Source organism: Notolabrus celidotus, chromosome 15 (genome assembly GCF_009762535.1).
Source record: "Notolabrus celidotus isolate fNotCel1 chromosome 15, fNotCel1.pri, whole genome shotgun sequence".
NCBI lineage: Eukaryota > Metazoa > Chordata > Actinopteri > Labriformes > Labridae > Notolabrus > Notolabrus celidotus.
The window spans coordinates 17,002,131-17,023,588 of record NC_048286.1 but is presented as its reverse complement, the minus strand read 5'-3'; the positions used below and the strand labels follow the sequence as shown (position 1 = coordinate 17,023,588).

The 21,458-nt window shown below is 39.2% G+C and overlaps 1 protein-coding gene across 2 annotated transcripts; it reads left to right on the top strand.

The window, feature by feature from the left end:
* Positions 1–231: 231 nt before the first annotated feature.
* Positions 232–9,343, top strand: LOC117826344 (solute carrier family 12 member 9-like). 2 transcript variants are annotated; one of them, XM_034702337.1, is made up of 14 exons: positions 232–636; positions 1,562–1,696; positions 1,879–2,016; positions 2,912–3,009; positions 3,321–3,522; positions 3,755–3,862; positions 4,724–4,835; positions 4,974–5,131; positions 5,675–5,757; positions 6,866–6,990; positions 7,078–7,270; positions 7,385–7,559; positions 7,868–8,014; positions 8,127–9,343. In XM_034702337.1, the coding sequence occupies exons 1-14, from the start codon at positions 426–428 to the stop codon at positions 9,065–9,067; spliced, it is 2,826 nt and encodes a 941-aa protein (XP_034558228.1). In that variant the 5' UTR covers positions 232–425; the 3' UTR covers positions 9,068–9,343. The 2 variants fall into 2 exon arrangements, with proteins under 2 accessions (XP_034558228.1, XP_034558229.1); XM_034702338.1 differs by lacking the exon at positions 1,879–2,016 and having other exon boundaries at positions 1,562–1,687.
* Positions 9,344–21,458: the final 12,115 nt, after the last annotated feature.

Below are 21,458 nucleotides of genomic sequence, written 5' to 3'. Positions count from 1 at the left end.
GGCAAAAAGAAAGGCTGAAAACTTATTACATTTTCTATTTTCAAGGTTTTATTTCAAGTTTAGCTACGATATTTTTTACTATAATAGTTAAATGTACTATTTTTAGATAACTTAAAGAAACCCACACTTTGAGAACCCCTGAGCAATTGGACTAGCCAGTCGCTTTATCGAGGAGAAACTTTGCGGAACCAATCATGGAAAGCAACGTCATAGTTTCATTAGTACCGTCATTACCTGCAGCAGGTGTACAGGTAGAGAAAGTACGTAGTTGAATGGCGGTCGTTCAAACAGGTAGCTGAACGCCTCGTTAGCAGAAAGGAGGACAGGGCAGAACGTGAGCACGTGCGGTTTAGACTTTTAAACAGGTGCTACAAGACCTGCACCACCATGCACTGCAATTGATCAGCAAAGTTAATTTTACCACTATGTCTGAAAAGACTCCTCTCCTACATTACCGACTCACCGCTGGCTCCACACCGGACACGAAAAATGCCTGCAAACACAGCGGGGCGAAGGCGGACAAAAGCGGCAAACGCAAAACCAAAGAGGAAAGCACCCGAAAACTCGGAGTGCTGTTTGGCGTGGTTATACCAACTTTACTGTCCATGTTCAGCGTCGTCGTTTTCTTGAGAATTGGTAAGTTGAGGTGGGAGTACTACTTGAATGCGAAAGTTTTGTGCTGGAGACATTACTAAAGTTATGGTTGAATTTTTAAACAGTTTTTTATAGATTGTCCTTGTGAAATTGTGAAGTTGTGTATTTATAAGGTGTTTTTTTTAGTATTTATTCCTGGCTACTGTGGGTTTAAAAAAAAAAAAAAAGTTATTTTAGTCTATTTTAACATTATTTTACTCCTTATAACAAGCCCCATCTTGCACTGCTGTTGTCACTGACATGTTGAGTGTTGTCTGTTTGTTAGTGTTTGTGTTGTTTATCGACAAGCTGGTCCACTGAGAACCAAATTGCCCTCTGGCATTATTAAAGTTATCTGAATCTGAAATCTAAGTTCATGAGTCACCTTGAAACACCCCACCATCAGAAGATAAACCACAAAAGAGGGCGCGAACAAGAGAGTCATTTCCCCAGTTTTGGGGAGACTGAAGCAATTTCTTAGGCTTTGATAGAGCCTAAGTCTTTTGAGTTTGATTGTAAAGGTATTATTGTTCTCAAAGACTGGTATGTTTTTTTGTGTTTTTTTAAAATCATTTCTTAGTCAATCTTAAGGTGGCCCTGAAGTGCAAATCAGAAAACACACTACAACAAATCAGAAAGCACTACAGCAATGTAGTCCAAACTCAGTCCAATCAGCGACGAGTCATGTCCCCCGAGGGTACCTACTTCTTCCGGTTTGGTTAATGTCGTAGTGTTTTCTGATTTGCCGTTGTGATTTGCACTTCAGGTCCCCTGTACAGTCTTTATACTTAAAGTCAGACCCATAGGTCCATATCAGCATAAAGGTATACAAAAGTAGAAACAAATAATACAAATTGCAATACAGTGAATAACAATTATCTTACAAGTCTGGAATTGTTCTGCCTCCTCTGATTTCCTCCTCTTGCAGGATTTGTGGTGGGTCAAGCAGGGCTCTACCAGTCCATTGCCATGTTCCTTGTGGCCTACTTCATCATCACCATGACTGTGCTTTCTGTGTGTGCCATCTCCACCAATGGGGCTCTGGATGCTGGAGGTGCCTACTGTATCCTCAACTGCTTGTAATGTAGCCTAAAGGCTTACTTGGCTGTCCGTGTTAGTCTGACTCATGAATGTTTTCCTTCAATGTATAAATCTGTATTTCTAGGAGGTTGATTAACACTTTATGCAAGTGAGAAATCAATTCCAGTAGAAGATATTTTACATTTCCTCACCTTGGATATCCAGACATGATTAGCAGAGCCCTGGGTCCAGAGTTTGGCGGCAGCATTGGGATCATGTTTTTCTTTGCCAATGTGTGTGGCAGCGCGCTCTATGTTTTGGGTCTAGTTGAGGCTGTCCTGTCTGCCTTTGGAATCCCAGAAGGTATGGTCAGTCAGGATAGAGTGAGCCATGGATGAGTAGAGCTGAACAGTGTTGGTAAAAATCAAGATTGCAATATTTTTCCTTGTTGGGATATATTGTATATATTGCAATATGAAAAGATACTGCATTTATTCCCGATCAATACCGTGTATTATATGAACTATTATGATTTTTAATAATACATTTATTCTATTTATTATTTGGACCTTTTTAAGTGTATTTTCTGCTTTCATATCACCCCACTCCTACTTATACCACACTGTAATCAGCTGTCTTACAGGAGCTCTGACACCCACATGGAGAAGCAGAGAGACAAGAGGATGAGAGGACACTCACTAAACACACTAAACTTACTTACTTACTAATACACTTACTTAACTTTTTTAAAGGTCATCTGTAATGTCTGATGATGTTTAAATGATTTATCTGCGTCACAAGCTCTGGGACAGTAACTTGTAATTAAACAGAAGAGCATGTGATTTTTCCCAAACCACAATGTAGGTGCACTGCAGGTGTAGACACTTGTCCTGTTAGCCTGCTCACAACGTTAAGAAGCAACAGGACCACTGGGAATACACTTAAAATCTGTCTCACTTAATGGAGCATTTGTCAGGGTATCTGCGACAGCAGCAGCAGCAGCAGTATGTAAATGTTTATCTTTCACAGTCATGTGACATGCAGATACAGTGGCTGCACGGACGGGCCGCATTAATGATGCTGATTTAAGATCGACGTGTTTCAAGTCATCTGACTGACATTGCACGTCCTGCGATGTGACTATTGTGTGTGTGTGCATATTGCAATTGCGATGGTCAAACGATTTACAGTTGTTATACATATTGTTCAACCGTAGTGTGTTGCTTTATTGATTCAACTCTGTTTTACTGTCCATCAGAGGGTGCTGCAGGTCCCTATCAGATGTTGCCCTCAGGATACTGGTGGTCTCTGCTTTATGGCACTGCCCTACTCTTCTTGTGTTTCCTTGTTTGCTTGGTAAATCTCAATTTTATTTTATTTTGTATTGAGATGCATCATGACTGCTTGAAATTGTATGGATTGCACTAAATGATTTGAACAAAATAGTTGGCCCTCTTCAGAGCCAGATTGTTCAAGGTTGTTTTATGATAACCAAAAGGAAACCTTGGGTACAACTTTTCACTTTTCGCCACATGTTGCTAAAAGGGGACAAATTGTGCAGATGTTTTATACAAGCAGATATTCTGTGTGGATGGTTGTGCTGGGGGATCTGTATAGATGTACACTTTGTCAGTCATCCCCAATATTTAATGTTCCTCTTATTACAGGTGGGAGCCCACATCTATGCTAAAGCCACTTTTATTATCCTCATCATAGTCGCGGCAGTCCTGACTTCTATCTTCACCAGTTTTTTCATTGTGGGGCCCGTTGTGGTGATTCTGCCTGATGCGTCTGTTCTCAACAGCACCAGTCTGAGTGCAGCCAATTATACTGGCTTCAAGCTCCACACATTGGAGGATAACTTAATGCGTAAGTGTTAGACATTTTTGCAAGATGTGATTGTTTGGCATTTCAGATACTCAAATAATCATCCACTGATTAAGATCTTTGTTGTTGCTCTAATTTTACAATTCAGGACTCTTGACTATTTTAAGCAGACAATTAAAGAAATGATTTGTTAACCTAACATATTGCAAGTCAATGTTTTTATTAGTTGTCCCTGATGAGTAAGAATGATCCAGCCTTCTGTCAACCTCTGTAGCCAGTTATACAGTGGACTACACCACGGGTACCATGATGAGTTTTGCTACAGTATTTGCTGTCATGTTCAACGGCTGTACTGGAATCATGGCCGGCTCCAACATGTCAGGTAAGACGGCTTTGAAATAACTTACATAATTAGATTTTTGAAAGGACAAATGAAGGATTTCATATCTCAATATGTTTCACTTAAGAAAGAAAGGATACCATAGCTTTGTTAATAGCTTTGCATTCAACCGTCACAATAGTCAAAGCCAATGAAGGTGGGTCATCTGAGAAGTCGAACAGTGAGCTGAATATTAACCAACTGTTCAAATAACACTGTCCGGCTGTAATTCAAAAGTAGGGGCCTTTTTTAGTTCTGTATGATTATGTATAGTAAAAGAGTTCCATCTTAATCAGCAGGACGTTGAGCATTTATTACAAATATTGGTTAAACTAGGACAGGTATCATAATAACTAAATGATTGTCATTTCAAAATGGTTAGCTAATGGTTTTTGTGTAATACCAAATGTAGAAGTGTTTTAATTTTTGTGTCCTTTAATCAACAGCTCACCCACACTGCTAACAACTTAGTATTTTTTCCCGTTGCTTTTACGCCCTGCGCTACTTTTCTAATACATATGATGTTTAAGAAGTGACTGCACTATAGAGAAACCTAGTAGTAGTAAAATATTGTCACAATATTTCTGAGGTCAGGTGAATTAACAGTGGTACTGATCACCTAAATACACTATAAAACAACAGAGCAGCTCACGTAGTGCCTTAGAAGATACTACACCAGTTGTCACTTGCCATATTTGGGTGAGAAGGGAAGTACAATTGATGAAGTCCAATTTACTAATGAGGATCCAGCCAATGAAAAGAGGCTTTATGTTTGCACAACAGGGGAAGGCCAAACTTGGACAGAACATCAATTAAGTATTTTGTTTTGTTGAATAGGAAACATTTTTGTCATGTATATTCCAGGTGACCTGAAGAATCCCAGCCATTCCATCCCCAGAGGAACGCTCACAGCTGTTATTATAACTTTCATCACTTACAATTTTCTTAGTCTGCTGTCTGCGTGGACCTGTGAGCGGTAAGACAACCAAAAAAACAGAGGCAACCAAACTATGAGAAAGTACTAGTGTTGTAGACACTACAACAAGTTTGTACACGTCAAATGATTCATAATATTGTGGCTGTCATGCTGAGTATTTTTATTCTTTTTTCTTAGTCACCTTCTCCAAAAGGATTACAGTTTCCTTGGAGACATCAATGTATGGCCACCCATGGTGACTATTGGAATCTACTCCTCCACCATGTCTGCTGCCATGAGTAACCTTATAGGAGCATCCAGAATCCTGTATGCATTGTCAAAAGACAACCTGTTTGGTGAGATTTGCGAACATGTGCCCTGCTGTCCAATGTTTGCACTTACGTTGACAAATATTAAAAAGAGCTGAACATTTGTGTATTGGAAGACCTTTATTTTCACTTGATGCAGTCTTTGACCACTTCTGTATCAAGAGAGATTGAATTACTAATATTATTTGTTAGGGGTAATGATCAGGGCAAAGGAGTTGGTCTAGACTATATGACGGCATTTACAACACCAGCTGGTCTTCTATAAAGCTGAGTCAACATTTTAATAATCAGCCATCTGCTTAAATAGGCCTCCGTATCAAATGTGAGAATTTGCCACTTGTTATTAATTTCATCATGTCTCGTTTTCCTGGTGGAGGCCTGTTAATTTGGAAAGCATCATTTGACAACAGATGGCCTGAAGTGTTGACTTTCTCAGAAGAAACAAAATCCTCTCATTGTGTCTTTGGCTTAGGGACCAGTGCACAATGACTCAGTTGTTTATCTGACTTAGGGTATGAGCAATAACAGACAGAGTGACTTTGCTTTAGTTAATGGTATAAATCTATACAGGTGGAGTCCTGGCTCTGGCAAGGAAAACCTCTCGCAGTGGGAACCCCTGGGCCTCTGTGATTGTATCCTGGTTGCTTGTACAGGTAGGAAAGAATTGTTTACAAATTGTTTTGTTTTGCCTTTAAATGTACAAATACTATTCTTTAAGCCTGTACCCCAACCCTCATATTTTTCTGTACTAGTTTGAATTATTGCCATTGAAGTTTGGCCACTCTCCACATTTTTATTTTTTTACCATTACACAGTAACGGCTCTTCATCCCCTCTCATTGACAGCTGAATAAGAATGTGGAGCAGCAATTAGCGATTCAACATTCAGTTGAGGTTAAACAGAAGATTATAAATCATCCCATTTTACACTTTGTGGTGTGTATTTTACTTTCTGTATCAGGAGTCACTTATTCCAGGGACCATGAGACTGAAGTGGGCAGAGTATGTTTTTAAGGTGTTTGTCATCGGGAAACGTTTGCGTGCCCTGAGGTGAAGGCTAAAGTAAAAGCAGAGTTTGAATAGAGGCAGATGCATTAACAGAAAACCATCTGAAAGGAGAACTGGATTTGGATGTGTGAACTTTCACCTACCAATCAACGGTGCAATATACATTCTGCGTCATCGTCCGAGGATTGGCTAAACAATTGTCGAATGAAGAGCGTTGAAAGCTTGGAAGGTTTTGCCAGGGAGACAGAGCAGGGTCGGGTCCTTTTACATTAGTAAGTGAACTCTTCATTTCTCACGGTACATGGTACAAAGCACCAGCATATTCAGGAGATAGCAAGGTTATACTTTGGAAAAGATTTTTGTGAATCACTGGAATTTGAAACAAATTAGCTCATTTTCATAGTATTATGGGGCATCCAAGATACTCAGTTATGTAATGCATACAACATATTTCTCCGTATCATAACAAAGGTAGTGTGTGTGGCAAAAGCCAGCACAATTTTACTGATACAATTTTATATATTCAAACACTCAGTTTAAAACTTGTATATCACCCTGAATGAACTGTAGGCAAAACAAATAGCAAAACATTGATATGTGTTATTGTCCTGGACTGGCATGTAAACATATGAGGCAGTTCTTTTGGAAAACCCACTACGGCCTGTTCTTTTTCCTGTCTTATGAAACTGCTTCTTCTCCAGGGTTATTTTAAATGTAGTACAGACCAATGTTTATTCTTTCTTCCTTTCACTAGGTGGTGCTGTTTGCTGGTAAATTGAACACCATTGCTGGTATTGTGACTATTTTCTTCTTGTTGGTCTATGCTGCTGTCAACCTGGCCTGTTTGGCTCTTGAATGGGCTTCTGCACCAAACTTCAGGTACAGCATTGGATTGCACATCCATGATTGAGATAATCATTGTCATTCCATAATCTGTCATTTTTCTTCTGTTTTTTTTTAATTCAGACCATCATTCCGTTGTTTTACCTGGCATACCTGCGCTCTGGGCATTCTTGGATGCTTGATCATGATGTTTCTGATCAATGCCGTTTATGCATTTGCCAGCATAGCCTTTATGCTGCTACTATTGATGCTGATCCACTACCTTGGTCCCATGAGCAACTGGGGCTACATCAGCCAGGCTCTCATCTTCCACCAGGTACTCTGTCAAACACAAGCCATCTTTCTCACTTAAAGCAACAATATGATAGAAGTTCAAATACATTAGTACATTATTATAGTTTTTCTGTTTGCCCTAATCTTTTTCTCTCAGGTGCGTAAGTTCCTGTTGAGGTTGGATGTGCGTAAGGACCATGTTAAGTTCTGGAGGCCCCAGCTGCTGTTAATGGTGGCAAACCCTCGCAGCAGTACAAGTCTTATGACTTTTATTAATGACCTGAAGAAGAGTGGCCTCTATGTGTTGGGGCATGTCAAACTGGGTGTCCTGGGTAAGTATTTTGTGGGTGGAAGATCATTAATAAACACAGGCAGCTATTGAAGTGTAAAGTATTTGGAACGGTAGCCATGGTAAACTTAAATTTATCTAAGCATCAGTTGTTTTCGCAGGAAGGGTAAAGTGTAAAAGTTGACTTGAACACTCCCACAGTGACAGCCATATCTATGGAACCTTTTGGTGTATAAAAAGGAAGCCATTTTCTTTGATGACTTGCATCAAACACACATGCTGTCCTTGAAGGAATGAGAAGGTACTCTTCCACACATTTGACATTTTGTTTGTCTGTGTATGATTCTGCAGATGGGTTGCCCTCTGATCCTTTGCAGAGCCGTTATGACTCCTGGCTGTCTCTGGTGGACCATCTAAACATCAAAGCGTTTGTTAACCTTACCCTGGCTGACTCAGTGCGACACGGAGTTCAGAGCCTGCTTTTCATCACAGGCTTTGGTAGACAAGTTTATGTCTATTGCTGCATTTATTGTTATATGATTATGATTTACTTGACACACCTTACAGCTCCTAATCAAAACCCACACTGAATATATCTGTCTGCGTTAAGGTGGAATGAGGCCAAACACCCTCGTCTTGGGTTTCTACGATGACTGCACCCCTCAAGACCACCTCCAAGGTAAAGTTCTCCAGTCTAGAGGCCATGGATTGAACGCAGTGAGTCCATCCATAGACCCATGCGAGCAAAGGACACCCTTCTTTCACAATGTGCGGGTGGCTGACGATCCTAAAGACTATCAGGAAGAGGAATATGTGTCTGTGATCGCTGATGCTGTGAAAATGGGAAAGAATGTGACATTAGCTCGTTACTTCGATCAGTTCAACCGTGAAGAGGTCCTGGCATCAGGAAGAAAGATTGGAGGCAGTCGAAGCAAAACGGCGCCATTTGTCGACGTGTGGCCTCTGAATCTACTGAGACCTGACATCTGTGGATATGTGGACACCTGCTCACTGTTCCTGTTGCAGCTGGCCTGTGTGCTTAAGGAAACTCGTGCATGGAGCCAGGCAAGACTCCGCCTCTTCCTGTGTGTGGAAGATGGTTGCAGTCTCAAGGAAGAGGAAGAGAGAAAGTTGCAGGCAATGCTAAAGGAGCTGAGGATCTCGGCTCAGGTGCAGATGGTTGCATGGGACCAGGTGGTGGCGCTGCACTGGCAAAGACAAAGACATATAAAAGAAGGGAATGGGATAGTGTCTGCACTGAATGAGAAGAGGGAGGGACGAGACGGAGAGGGTGCTTCGAAGGAGTCTGCTATCCAAAAGTTTCCCAACAATGCTGCCCAGCTGACAGATGAATATATCTGTGCTGTCAACAACCTGATTCGCAGACATGGTGCTCCTCCGCCTGCTGTTCGCTTCCTGTACTTGCCGCGCCCTCCTGCAGACACAAGTCGTTACCGGGCCTACCTTCACCACCTGGACCTGTTGAGTCGGGACCTGGGCCCAACATTGTTAATTCACGGTGTCACTCCTGTAGTCACTACTGACCTCTAAAATCTTACCATCTACTCTTCATCCATCAACTACCTTGATCTGGTTAGTCCATACAACGGGTGCTGTCAACCACAACATCAGTCATGACACTGCAGCTAACCAGATTTGCACTCAAATCATTTTCCAATTTTGCAACTATGCAGTTCATGTTTCCTTTCACATTATATGAATGCATGGGGAAAATTGGTTTGATGACCTTGAGTTTACTCCAGCGTTGGAGAGGCATATTGATTTTTACGTGTTAAAAGAAAATAAAGTTAAATCATTTTTGTATGATTGCAGAGTTCTTACTAACCCTTTTTTGGTGCTTGAGCAGACATATCCTGCTTGTTAGAGCAGTTCTGAAATCTGGTTATCCATTTTGCCTTGTAAAGCACTAGTGAGGTTTCCCGAGTCTTGCCTGCAGATGGCAGTATATGCCCATTATCATTCTGTGCCATAGCCTGCTGCACCATGTCTGCCTCACTAAGGCTATCTGTAGTAATGGTGTTAGTGGAACTTATTAATGATGGAGAATACATATTTGAACAAATATACATGTTAGTTTGAGGACACATTGTCATATATCTGATTTGTCTTATATTTCTTTTATTCCATACTAGCAGCCTTACTGTTACTGACTAACCATGTACTGGCTGACCTGTTGCTGACTTAAACCTAGACTAAAGTATCAAATCAACTTTATTTACATAGCACTTTACACACAACACAGTTGATCCAAAGTGCTTTACAGCAGAAAACAAAGAGAAAATGAAATAAAAAACACACAAACAGAGGAAGAGAGAGGGAAAGAAGGGTGGTAAGAGAGCAATATAATTAAACATGAAATTAACAGTAATAACAACAGTAATGACAAGAAATACAATTAATTGTTGTGAGTATATGAGCCTGTGTGGTTAGGGGCAGTTAAAAGCTAATGAGTCGTTTTGAGACTACTTTTAGAAGTCTCGACCGATGGGGAGAATTGGATGGTGGGGGGGGGAGAATTCCACAGTTTTGGGGCACAAATGGAGAAGGCCCTGTCCCCATATCTCTTTGTCCTTGCTGTTCGGACAGACAGGAAGTTTAGGTGTGATGATCTGAGTGCTCTGACAGAGTGATATGGAGACATGAGTTCTGAGATGTAAGTGGGGGCCAAACTATGAAGTGCTTTATATACGAACAGAAGGATTTCGAAATGAATTCTGTAACTGACCAGAAGCCAGTGTAGGGAGGCAAGAATTGGTGTTACGTGGTCTCTCTTTTTTGACCTTGTCAGGATCCTGGCTGCTGCATTTTGAACTATTTGAAGGTCGGATAATGAGGATTGAGTGATGCCAAAGTACAAGGAGTTGCAGTAATCGATGCGTGATGTGATATAAAAGTATGTCCTCAGTTAGTGTGTGTCATACATGGAACACAATGATTAAAAAAAACAAAAAACTTTGATACTAAATATGTGTATATGTTAGGCTGCTTAATGTTATCTTCCAAAAGGACCAAAAATTAGGAACTCATCCTTAACATCTTTGTCAGTGCCTTGGTTGTTATGGAATTTTGTCTGCTTATTACATGCTTAAGAAGACATGTTAGTATCAAGGCAAGATTTTGCTAGCTGTTGAATTATTGCCAAATACCATGCTCATTTTACACAGAGAACTATCTGATTGACCCAGCATGTCACTGGGAACAGGAACTGTGTGGTGGGTTACAGTGAGTCTGTACCTACTCACTGAGAGCCAAATCCATCTCTTTAATGTGTCGCATTTTACAAGAAAATCACATGGGCTCATACAGAGGAGCATTATCATCACCTACCTACGCATTACTCGCACACATGCTGCAAGCAGGGGGGGTGGGTTAATGATGGGGACAAATTGGCCTCTAAGTAGTCATTAGGAATGCCATATCATAGTCATCAAACATGAACATCTGGGGCTTATGGTCGTAGTCTTTTCCATCATAATCACACTAGTAAAGAAAACACTTCATTTGGAAACATAAGTATGCAGTACTACACCTGTAGATGGTAGGAGCAATGGTTGGTGTCAGATTGATGTTATTATGGGTTGTTCTCTTCTGCATAAGCCAGCAGGTGGAAATAGGGAAGGACTGAATCACTTCTTGGTGATTGGTTGATGGAGAGGGGAGTTGTTGTGGAAGAAAAACCACAAGCTGTCAATACAAAAAGCATGTAAACCTTTAAAAAAGGAATCTGTTTTAACCTCTGATTAAATTGACAATGTGGAGTATTAATTAAAAGAAGCAAAGAGCACTGGTTTTAATTAAAGACAGTCATTGATATCCTTGCAATTACTTTTTTCATACAGTAGCCTACAGCATGTGGACATTAGCTGCTCACTCATCTCATTTTATGACTTTTAATAGCCGTCTTCCATACGAGCTAATGAATAACATTTAATTAAATGGCTAACTGAATTACTAAATTGCCTTTGACACAAAAGTAATGCTTGCTGCCTTCTTGCTAATATTTGTAATGTCAGCCCTTGTAACAAAATGAATTTACCACCAGGAGCAAGGTATGAAAATTATATTAATCTGCGTTCTATTAATGACCACAATAAGGACTTGAGCGATGGAAGGGTTGTGGGGATCCTGCTGTCCTCCCCGAGGTTCCTGAATCTGTTTTTGAATTGGGGACATACAGAGAGTGTAACTTTTTAAGGAACTGATTGGAAAGCCAAAAGTAGCTCAGGAAACAATTCCTACATTTGTCAAGTGACCTAAGATCCTATCAAAATGAGTAATACTACAGATGCAGTAAATAAAATGGGTATTTAACTTGAATAATCACTGATTTAAACGAACAATAAAACACTGCTCTGAATTTCTGATAATTAAGAAATAAAAACATTTTTACTTATCTCACAGCCTCTTATGGAATTCAGAATCTGTTGCACACTGAGAGACAACATTTTTAAAATAAGCCTTAGTTTCCATTATCAGCCTCTTCAATGACTCAAGGAAATATTTCTTTTCAATATGAAGATGTGTTATTGTAAAGGTAAGACTGGAATTGAACTAAACATAGCAGAATATTAAGATGTATTAAGATAAGGCACTTTTAATCAGCTTTAAATTAAAGTCCTAAGATACAAAAACACCAAAATGTATTCTGAATTACAGCTTGTACTTTGCAAAAATATTTTAAGTGTAACAGTATATATATAGAATTAATTAAAATTCATCTTCTTTTAACTTTAGATTAGATCAGAGAAGATTAGAGAACTTTATTGATTCCCTGTGGGGGAAATTCATATGCCACAAGGGTCTGTTTACAGAATCAACAAACAAGAGTGTCACAAAAACATGACAAATAACACAGTCACACCATTTGAGGCCTAATTAACAGCTATGGGTCAGATCCATGGCTACAAGTGTTCATTAAAAAAAGCCGACTGCTGCAGGAACAAAGGATCTTCTAAGACGTTCTGTGGAGCACTGCGGCATCACCAGTCGCTCACTGAAGGAGCTTCTCAGTCCATTAAAGACATAGTGCAGGGGATTGCCTTCGAAGATCAGAACAGTTTTTGATTTAGTCCTAGTTCTCTTCTCGAAGGCAACCTCAAGAGAGTCAGGGGTAATCCCAGTTACAGAACCAGCCTTTCTGATCAGCTTATTAATTATTTTTCTGTCATCAAGAAAAATGCTGTCCCCCAGCAAAGCACAGCATAAAAGAGGAGACTAGTCAAGATTCCCTGATAAAAAACATAAAGTAGGTTCCTGCTAAGATAAAACGTCTTGAATATTGGACTGATTGCTCAGAGTAAGATGTCTTGGACAAGCCCATGTGGTGACCAAAAGCCTGACCCTTTACCTCTACATTTGGGGCTTCTTTGCTGACATTAGTAATCGGTAAGCTCAGTACTAATCTGCGTACTTCCACAGTCCAGACATGTATCAGCTGTCACCTTTGTTTGTTTGGCATGATAATAACTTGACTCATGAGATTTATCATTGGCATTCCAAATTGGAGGTGGTGGGCAACAGCTAGAAATTACCTTCTGGCAAAGAGACAACACCATCTGGGACACACGTCACGTTTGTGGCTGAATTCCATGAGTTCTCACACAGGAGTACTGACACCCGCCCACGCGTCAGTGACAAGCTGTATGTGGGTGAGAGTGTGTTCACAGTTGCAGGCAGATTGGGCTCCTTGGACTATAATGGGATACCACGTTTATAGTCAGACACCTGCTGAATTATCAAGGACTGAAACAGCCCTACACCCTTCTTTCCAACTTCCTGCACAAAGAAAAAAAATTGTCACATTAAAAATTCTCAAAACACCAGGGCAGCAGTTCTTAGGGTGATCCGTGGTGCATGCAAACTGAAGGAACTGAATCACTTCCGCTTGCGTGTCTGTGGGATGGAGATTTTTAAATGTATGAAGACTTGTCAAAGAAAGATGTACCCGGGGACTTTCAGTAGGCTGATGCTAGTTTTAGGCAGTACAATACACTATTGACAGTATTTTTGTTTGACGGGGATGCGTAAGTGCCCTGACAGAGAGTGGGTTCTGATGCAAATGTTCAGTTCTAAGTAAAATGGATGATGTGTTTAGAAAAATACTGAACAAAAGGTAACTGTATTGACAGGCATTTACCAATTGTTACCCAGCCTTCTTACTTTATACCAGGCTGTTTTGAATACTTGATTCTGATTGGTCAAAACCTCATCACAATGGTGATTACTTTTAACAGCAAAGCAATGCTGGGGACAACCTGATTACACATCTTAACAAATAAATCTGCAGAGTTACGGCACATTTCACCACAACACAAATGTTAGTTTTGGTTAGCAAAAGTAACTTAAACATGAGCTGTGGTGGTAGCAGCAACAACGTTATAAGTTGTGACATTAATGTGAATGACAACAAACAGGCTGACGTGTGACCCTTGAAATCAAATGTTGTGTTGAATGTTACGTCCTGTAAGGAGGCTAGAATCCATCGCCATGGAAGCACTGCTGAGTGTGGAGTCGGAGGGACTATTTTTTTTAACTTGTGTAGATAAATCATTTTTGAATAAATAAGATAATCTTTCAATCAGAATGTTGTCTCAACTCGTGTATGTCTTTGATTTTTGCCCCCCTGATAGGGAGAGCAAGAGCCCGATGCTCACCCTGTTGGGATTTTAATTTGCACAATGACCCATTCACTATACATTCCCCTTGTTGACTATTTACTGACTGTTGCATCCAATTGCACATGTTGCCTGTAAATTGAATACTGAGTTTCATATTCCTGAGACATATTACAATTGCAGATATGACGGCAGGAATGCTGAGGAATACAAAGAATTACATATAGTCACATCTGAACAAAAGAATACAAAAGTACCTCTGTACCTGGATGGTGACCCATCATCAAAGTAAGCGCTCATGGAAACTACATTAAGAGCGAAACGTGTGTTCATTCAGCACACTGCTTTAGGGTTCTCAGATTGTGTTAGCTTTAATCTTAGGATTGTCAGTTATCAGGTTTACACATTCGAAGCTTTCTGTTTGGAGTATTCTGAGTGAAGGCAAATAAATGACTTCTGGTCCTGATAGCAACACAGTAATAATGTTATAATGTTATAGTCTCTTTCTTTCTTTTGATGACAAAAAACTAACTCTCAGAAGCAATCAATAAATAGTAAAGGACTAAGGAAAGAAAGAAGATAATAAAATTCTTAAAACAAAAAAAATGAAGACGGTAAGAACAACAAAGGAAGAATTAAACTAAAATCAGTTAAAAGTTTAAACATAATTAAGAAATTCCAGCTAAAATATGAGTAACTTAAAACAAAAATAATAAGTTCAAATAAATAACAATAAAATGAAATAAAATCTACTGTTGAAAACAGCAATTACAACTTAATTAAAAGCTAGATTAAAGAGATATATTTTAATTCAGTTTTAAAAACACAGAGAGAACTTGCTGCACTGATCTCAGGAGGAGGTGAATTCCAGAGTTTTGGAGCATAAAAACAGAAAGCTCGCCCTCTGGTGCTTGTGTGGGACACATGAGGAACAATTAGGAAGCATTTGAGTATCTCAGTGACCGAGCAGGAACATAAAATGTAAGGACATCTGGAGGAGAAAAGCAGTTAAGAGCTTTAAAAACAAGTAAAAATAACTTTTAAACCGATTCTAAAAAGTGTTGTATCTCTTTGCTGATTTTGTTCAGGAAATTTGTGAGTCATACTTTATCAACAATCTCTTTCTGTTCTATTTTTAAGGTCTTTCATTGGGAATCTTTGCAGTGGTAAACTTGACACTACTTGACACTTATCCTGCAGCAGCTATTTCAGGCATTGATAAAAAGGTTGTCAACAATAGTCTCTCTTTTTTTTAAGTTCATGTAGTCATCAGTATTCATACATACACGTAATTGAAATAATTACTTTCAAACTTTCAATAGAAAGGCTTTTAATGCACCTCATTCTGAGTATTTTTCAGTAAATATGTTGTGTTTTTAACCATAAAAATATACCCAATTGATCTTCTTTGATCTTTTACACAAATTGCTTAACTGTGTCCATAAATCACTACCAACATATCTTTGACACCCAGGGTCAATACCATTTACAGCCTGAAACAACAGAGATTCCCCTTTGTAGCTTCAGTCTTTGCTTTTCAACAAACTTGCAAGATGTGAGTAATGTTGGTACATATGATCCTGAAAGATGTGTGTCTTACTCCCCCTCATTCAGGGGATATCCTTGTTCTATGTGAGGTCTCTGAAGGAACGAGGACTGCTGAGCTGATCTGATCTGCGTCACTCACACTTACACTTTCAAGCACCAAATAAGGAAACAGCTTATGTTCCGTCATTATTTCTCATCGTGTTTTTGAGTCACCAGTGTTTTGTATGCTCATTATTAATCAAAGTTCCATAACATATGGGGTTGTCTGCGTCATTGACTACATGGAGGAGGATGAGGCTTCCAGCGTCACTTGACACACTTAAATCCTTTGACTGTATAATCAGATTTGTTGTAAAGTTGAAAGATGTATTGAATGTTGGGGTACAGCTTTGAATCAAGCTTGATTACTGATTTACCCTTTGTTTGGACAGTATTTTGTGGTTCAGTTCAGTCTGATGATGTCTCAAATGGTATACTCGCCAGTACAAGCAATTTTCATACACATGTATTCAAAGTTGTTCTTTTTCTCAAAAAAAAAAAAGAAATTATGACATCCTGTAAAACGTGAAAGTGTCTCAAAAATCTAAGTCATAGCAACAATCATTGCTCTGCATTTTTACTTTCCTTGGGCTGAGTTTGATCAAAGGTTTATAGCAAATAAGGCCCCTATTATGATCCCTGCTTTGGTAAGATTTTATATGTCTGAAATGCTAAGACTTCATGTTTTTATCCCAGCCTCACAGCAATGTTACTTATCAGTGCTAAAAACATTGTCAAAGAAAATTAGAAAATATAGATCTGTATATCTATCTGATCCAGTCTCTCTCTGTACATTTCTACATCCTTGTATTTATCATATTCAAATATGTCTGACTAAAAGAGGATGTGCAGGACGATACATGCTGTATGTGCATCCTACTTGTGTTTGAGGCTTCACATGCTTGGCATGTTCATCCATTTTTCTCACCTCTTCACTTTGCATTGGCTCAGCGCAACGCAGAGCACCAGGCAACCAGCCCCAGTCACGACCGGCTGGCTCTTTGTGCCATCTGGTGCTCGGTTCCATATGTGGAGACTTGTTTTTCTGCAAGACTCTTCATACTGCATTTACTTCAGACTCTTCATACTTCATCTGTGGGGCCAGAAAACGATGAAAACAACAACCATTTTGATTTATTTTTTTGAATATACACTTTTTGTAAACACAGACTTATTTTAATGGTTTTTAAAAAATAACTAATTTTCCCCTATTCTTGGTGCTGGAAATTTATTAGATTTTTACAATTTAATGTTGTTGTTTTTTTTGTGAACCAAAAGAAATTAGTATATTTTAAACATTTTGGTCCCACACAGTATCTATATAAGTCATATTTATTGCATGATCTCAACAGCTTTTTTTCCAGTTAAAATGGATGGGCAATTCAGATCTCAATGCCAATGAAAGAAAATTGTGTATCTTTTGATAATTTTCCTCCACTTGTCTGATTCCCATTGGTCTGTCCTTGATGTTTTGTTGATACAAATCATCTCTGCCCAGTGGAGCAGATGGTTACATGCAGTGTCACAGCAGCCTTTCATATGTGTGGATGGAGGTCAGTGCACTGTAAGAGAGGAATTGATTTTTTGAGATGTGTCAGACTGGTAAAAAGTAAGGCCAGCTGATATCAAGATACACTTTTATTTTTGGGTCACACTTTATACATCAGTATATTACATTTTTTGGGGTTATTGACACTTTGAAAGTGCTTTTTCATAGGGCTTGCTGGCCCATAATGTATACTGGAGTTGATTCAAGTCAGCTAAAATTGTTTTGTTTTTTTCCTGAGATGTGGATAACATATGTCCACCTGTATGTTTCTGAGCTGTCTTCTGGTGCAACTGTTTCCCCACAGCATCTAGAAGTTGTCTCGATGTCAGACTAGCACTCAGTCTAGTGTGTCACAAGTCTGAAAAGGTTAAGTGGGTTCTGAAAATAGGAAAGAGGAAGCTGTCTAGGAGACGAAGATAGATAATTGCCGAATTCATGTAAGCCAGTTAGTGTTATTAATGGAGCACACTTTTCAGACAGAGATGAAGGTTGCCAAAGGTAGAGTTGAAGTGCATCATTAAAATATATTTGAACAAAAATAACCGTGATTTTTGTTGGTATCCACTTATTTATTCAGTAAAAAATGAAAGGCTCCCAGAAGGATGTAAAAAGCCACTAATTCCTTTTTTAAACTACCCTATGTAAAGCAGTTTCTCCTGAAGTATCTGATAGTTAATAAATAACTGACGTAAAACAAGTCAAAGAGAAACCTATGTTGCCCCAGACATTCAAGGAATTTTGGTTGAGACCCCTTTCCAACTTAGTGACATGCATGGACAAGGTTTGTAACCATTAGGCTAGCAGAGCCCAGGAGGGTATAGTAGATAACTAGAGATCAAGATAAGTTTGGGCTTTGCAGTAGGCTATGTCATTGGCTCAAAGACCTATAAAAGGTGCTGGTCAACAGCATTCTGGGAGTCAGCAGATTTGCAGAGCTGTTCTCCCAAGCATTCCGGGTGCTTGTTCGATACTGGTATTGTTTTCTTGTAATAAACGTATTACTATACAAGCAAGCCAGTGTCACGAAGATTCCTTCTGCATCTACACATCACGGGCGGTCAAGATACAACACTCCATTGCAACATCATTCAGGGACAAATAAAAAGGACACTGTTAACATAATCACAACCACACGATAAAAATGTATTGAGTGATATCAACCACAGAAAGGCCATTATGTACTTGGAACTGGTGGGCTTCTGCATTGTGTTATGATTGGCAATGATAATGCTATGACACAGGGATTCACTTTCTCTCTGCACCTGTTTATTCTGGAACAAACACAGACAGACTAAACCTATGTGTAAATATGGCAGCCCACTCCAGCCCCTCTCCCACAGGGATAGAATATGAAAGGGCTGCGGTCTATAACTTAGTACTCTAACTAAATTTGAAAGTATATGTTGGAAGTCTGAGGACTTTCCATTTGACGTGAGCGTCAGAATCTGTCAACCTGTACATGAATGTCTCCTGCCATTTAAAAATGAGATGGACCGGAAGAAAATAAAACGAGGGAAAGCACCTACAACAGCTACTCCCTAAAGACAGATGCAGATAACTGAGTGTCTCAGCAACTCCAAGGCCACTGAGCTTTGAGGAAATCCAAAATAGGCCTCAGACATTGAACCTGCACCAACATCTGTGATGAACTTTATCAACTTTGGATCAACTCAGGACAACTCATCAATAACAAACTTTGTTTCAACGTGGGACAATACACAAGCTCACACCTGTCTCTGACATGTAAAGAACACAATCAATGTGAATTACATCATGTACTTTTAGCACACACACAGACACACACTTGCAGAGGGACAGTGGGTGCTAATGTCCAGTGTAACACCCACACCCTCTGCTCAGAGAATAAATATCAGAGCTTCAACACAAGTTGAGAGGTGAGAGGGGCTTCTTCTTCTTAAAAGAAGAATGCTTGAGCTTTTTCTTCTTATTTATATGTTTTCTATTTAGTTTTATTCACTTCTTGGAATTAAAACCACAGAGAGTATCTTAGTTAAGTTGTAGGAACTCTTGTAGGTAATAATTACTCACGAATCACACCCAAAAAGAGTATGGAGGTTCTACCCTATAGAAATCCTCATAAAGCAAGAAAACACACTTTTTACTATGTAAAATGAAAAAAGACAAGGCTTCACCTTCCCTAGAAACTGTCATAGAAAATTAAACTAAAGCATCTCATGGAAAATAGAACCATGGAAGAGGTAATACAGGAACACACACACATATATGATTTTTAACAATGATTTTAGAATAAAGAAAATGAATTGAGCAATAAAAAAATTCTCCTTTCTGTGTTGAACAAACTCTTGTAATAACAACTGCTTCCTGAAGAAGGACCACCGTAATTCCCTGGTGAGTACATTAGCCTCTGAGCATTCTCCCTGGGCAGCTTTGGTTGTTTTTATCTGATGCCTGTTATGGCTCAAACAGGGGCAGGACCTGACTGGAGATCACTGGTTGAAATAACTTTTACCCTTCAGGCCCGGGTGGGTAGCGCTCCCGGTGGAACTCCTGACAGTATAGTCAACATACCTGGCACAGACTCAGACAAACCCACCTCCATGTAAATATTGCAGTCTGCTCCAGCTCCTATACAGATAAAGTTGCAGCATGTAAATTAGCATAACTTTTCATTCACATCTAGCTAACTCACTAACCATTATAATAACAGTTTTCACATTTGATGTAAATAAATCAATGTTTAAACAGGTAGTTTAACATAGTAGAACACTTTAAAGAGCCGAAGTACACATAAAAGAATTAAATGAATAGACACACAAGCATACAATATGAAAGGGGGAGAGGAAATAAGGGGACAAAGCAAATTTAAAAACACAACCATAGAAGAAATTCACAGGAAGGAGGGGCTTCCTGTGAAAAATACTCAAATTTAACAGTTTTGAGGTCCTCCCATAGACATAGACTGCATCTGGAGTCTATGGGTCCTCCAAGTAATATTTCAACAATTGTCAGGTATATTTTGTGTTAATATATAAAAAAGAACAGTGAAATATATGTATAGTATATCTGACCCTGTTCAGCCAGTACATGTTAAATAATTATTAGAGGCATCCATCTCAAAACCTTTTTTGCCAAAGCCTGTTCATGAATTCACAACTGGCAACTGGATAAATCAGCAGCTGATGTGCGTCCAAACACATCCACTGGGGCGACAGTTTGACTGTGACTTGCTTCTCAGAGAAATATTTCCCAATGAACTGCAAAGTCATTATGCAAAGACTAATTGTGTATCTTTTTAGTCTATATGTATAAAATGTTTATAATCAGGTCTTGCATACTGTTCAACATTAGGAGACTTAAATGAAAAAGTCAAATGTATGTATGTATGTATGTATGTATGTATGTATGTATGTATGTATGTATGTATGTATGTATGTATGTATGCATGTATGTATGTATGTATGTATGTATGTATGTATGTATGCATGTATGCATGTATGCATGTAATTTGCATTAGTTAAATATACTATTTGTCTCTGTCTATTGTATCAATTGTTAGTTAAATCAAATGTGTAATGCTTTAGAGTTGTGGTTAGATACAGATAGCAACTATGCACCTCTTATTATAGCTTAAGGAGAAAAATATATTTAAAGTACAAAATAAAAAAAAGGTTTTTCATTATACCCAAACATACAGGACGCAATATATTTACAAAACGCCATTAATACTCAATTCTTGAAACGTTGCTCTTTTTATATAAGTATGTCTTTAAATTAGATAACAGCACTGATCAAAGACACCTTGGGTTATATCACTTTTATATCTAGTAACTTTTATGCTTACGCGAATGATTGCGCATCAAACAGTTCACCCACATTGGCCACACACACACTTGTATAACCGTTTAGATAACATTCGGGCTTGCTGAGCCGCAGTGAACCAACCATCGGCACTATTTCATTCACAGGCAGCTGCGACGTAGTGATTTGCTCTCGCCGCTTGCACGCCTCATCTCGCCGTGGTATTCCACGTGAAAGCGGTGACATCCTTATGTAAAAGGAGTGGCAGCGCTATGGACCAATCACAGTGCGGAGCGGCACCTACAGCAAGGGGCGTGCAACTCCAATTGGTTTAGAGCACGAAGAGCTAGAGACGAGCATTTCTGTGGGCCAATGTGCGTAAAGGTAGAGG

Excerpts from the sequence above, each read along its gene's own strand:
- LOC117826344 (XM_034702337.1), top strand. The coding sequence starts at position 426 with ATGTCTGAAAAGACTCCTCTCCTACATTACCGACTCACCGCTGGCTCC. Across the intron at positions 1,697-1,878 it reads GGATGCTGGAGGTGCCTACT|ACATGATTAGCAGAGCCCTG; the intron begins GTATCCTCAACT and ends TTGGATATCCAG. Across the intron at positions 7,271-7,384 it reads AGGCTCTCATCTTCCACCAG|GTGCGTAAGTTCCTGTTGAG; the intron begins GTACTCTGTCAA and ends TTTTTCTCTCAG.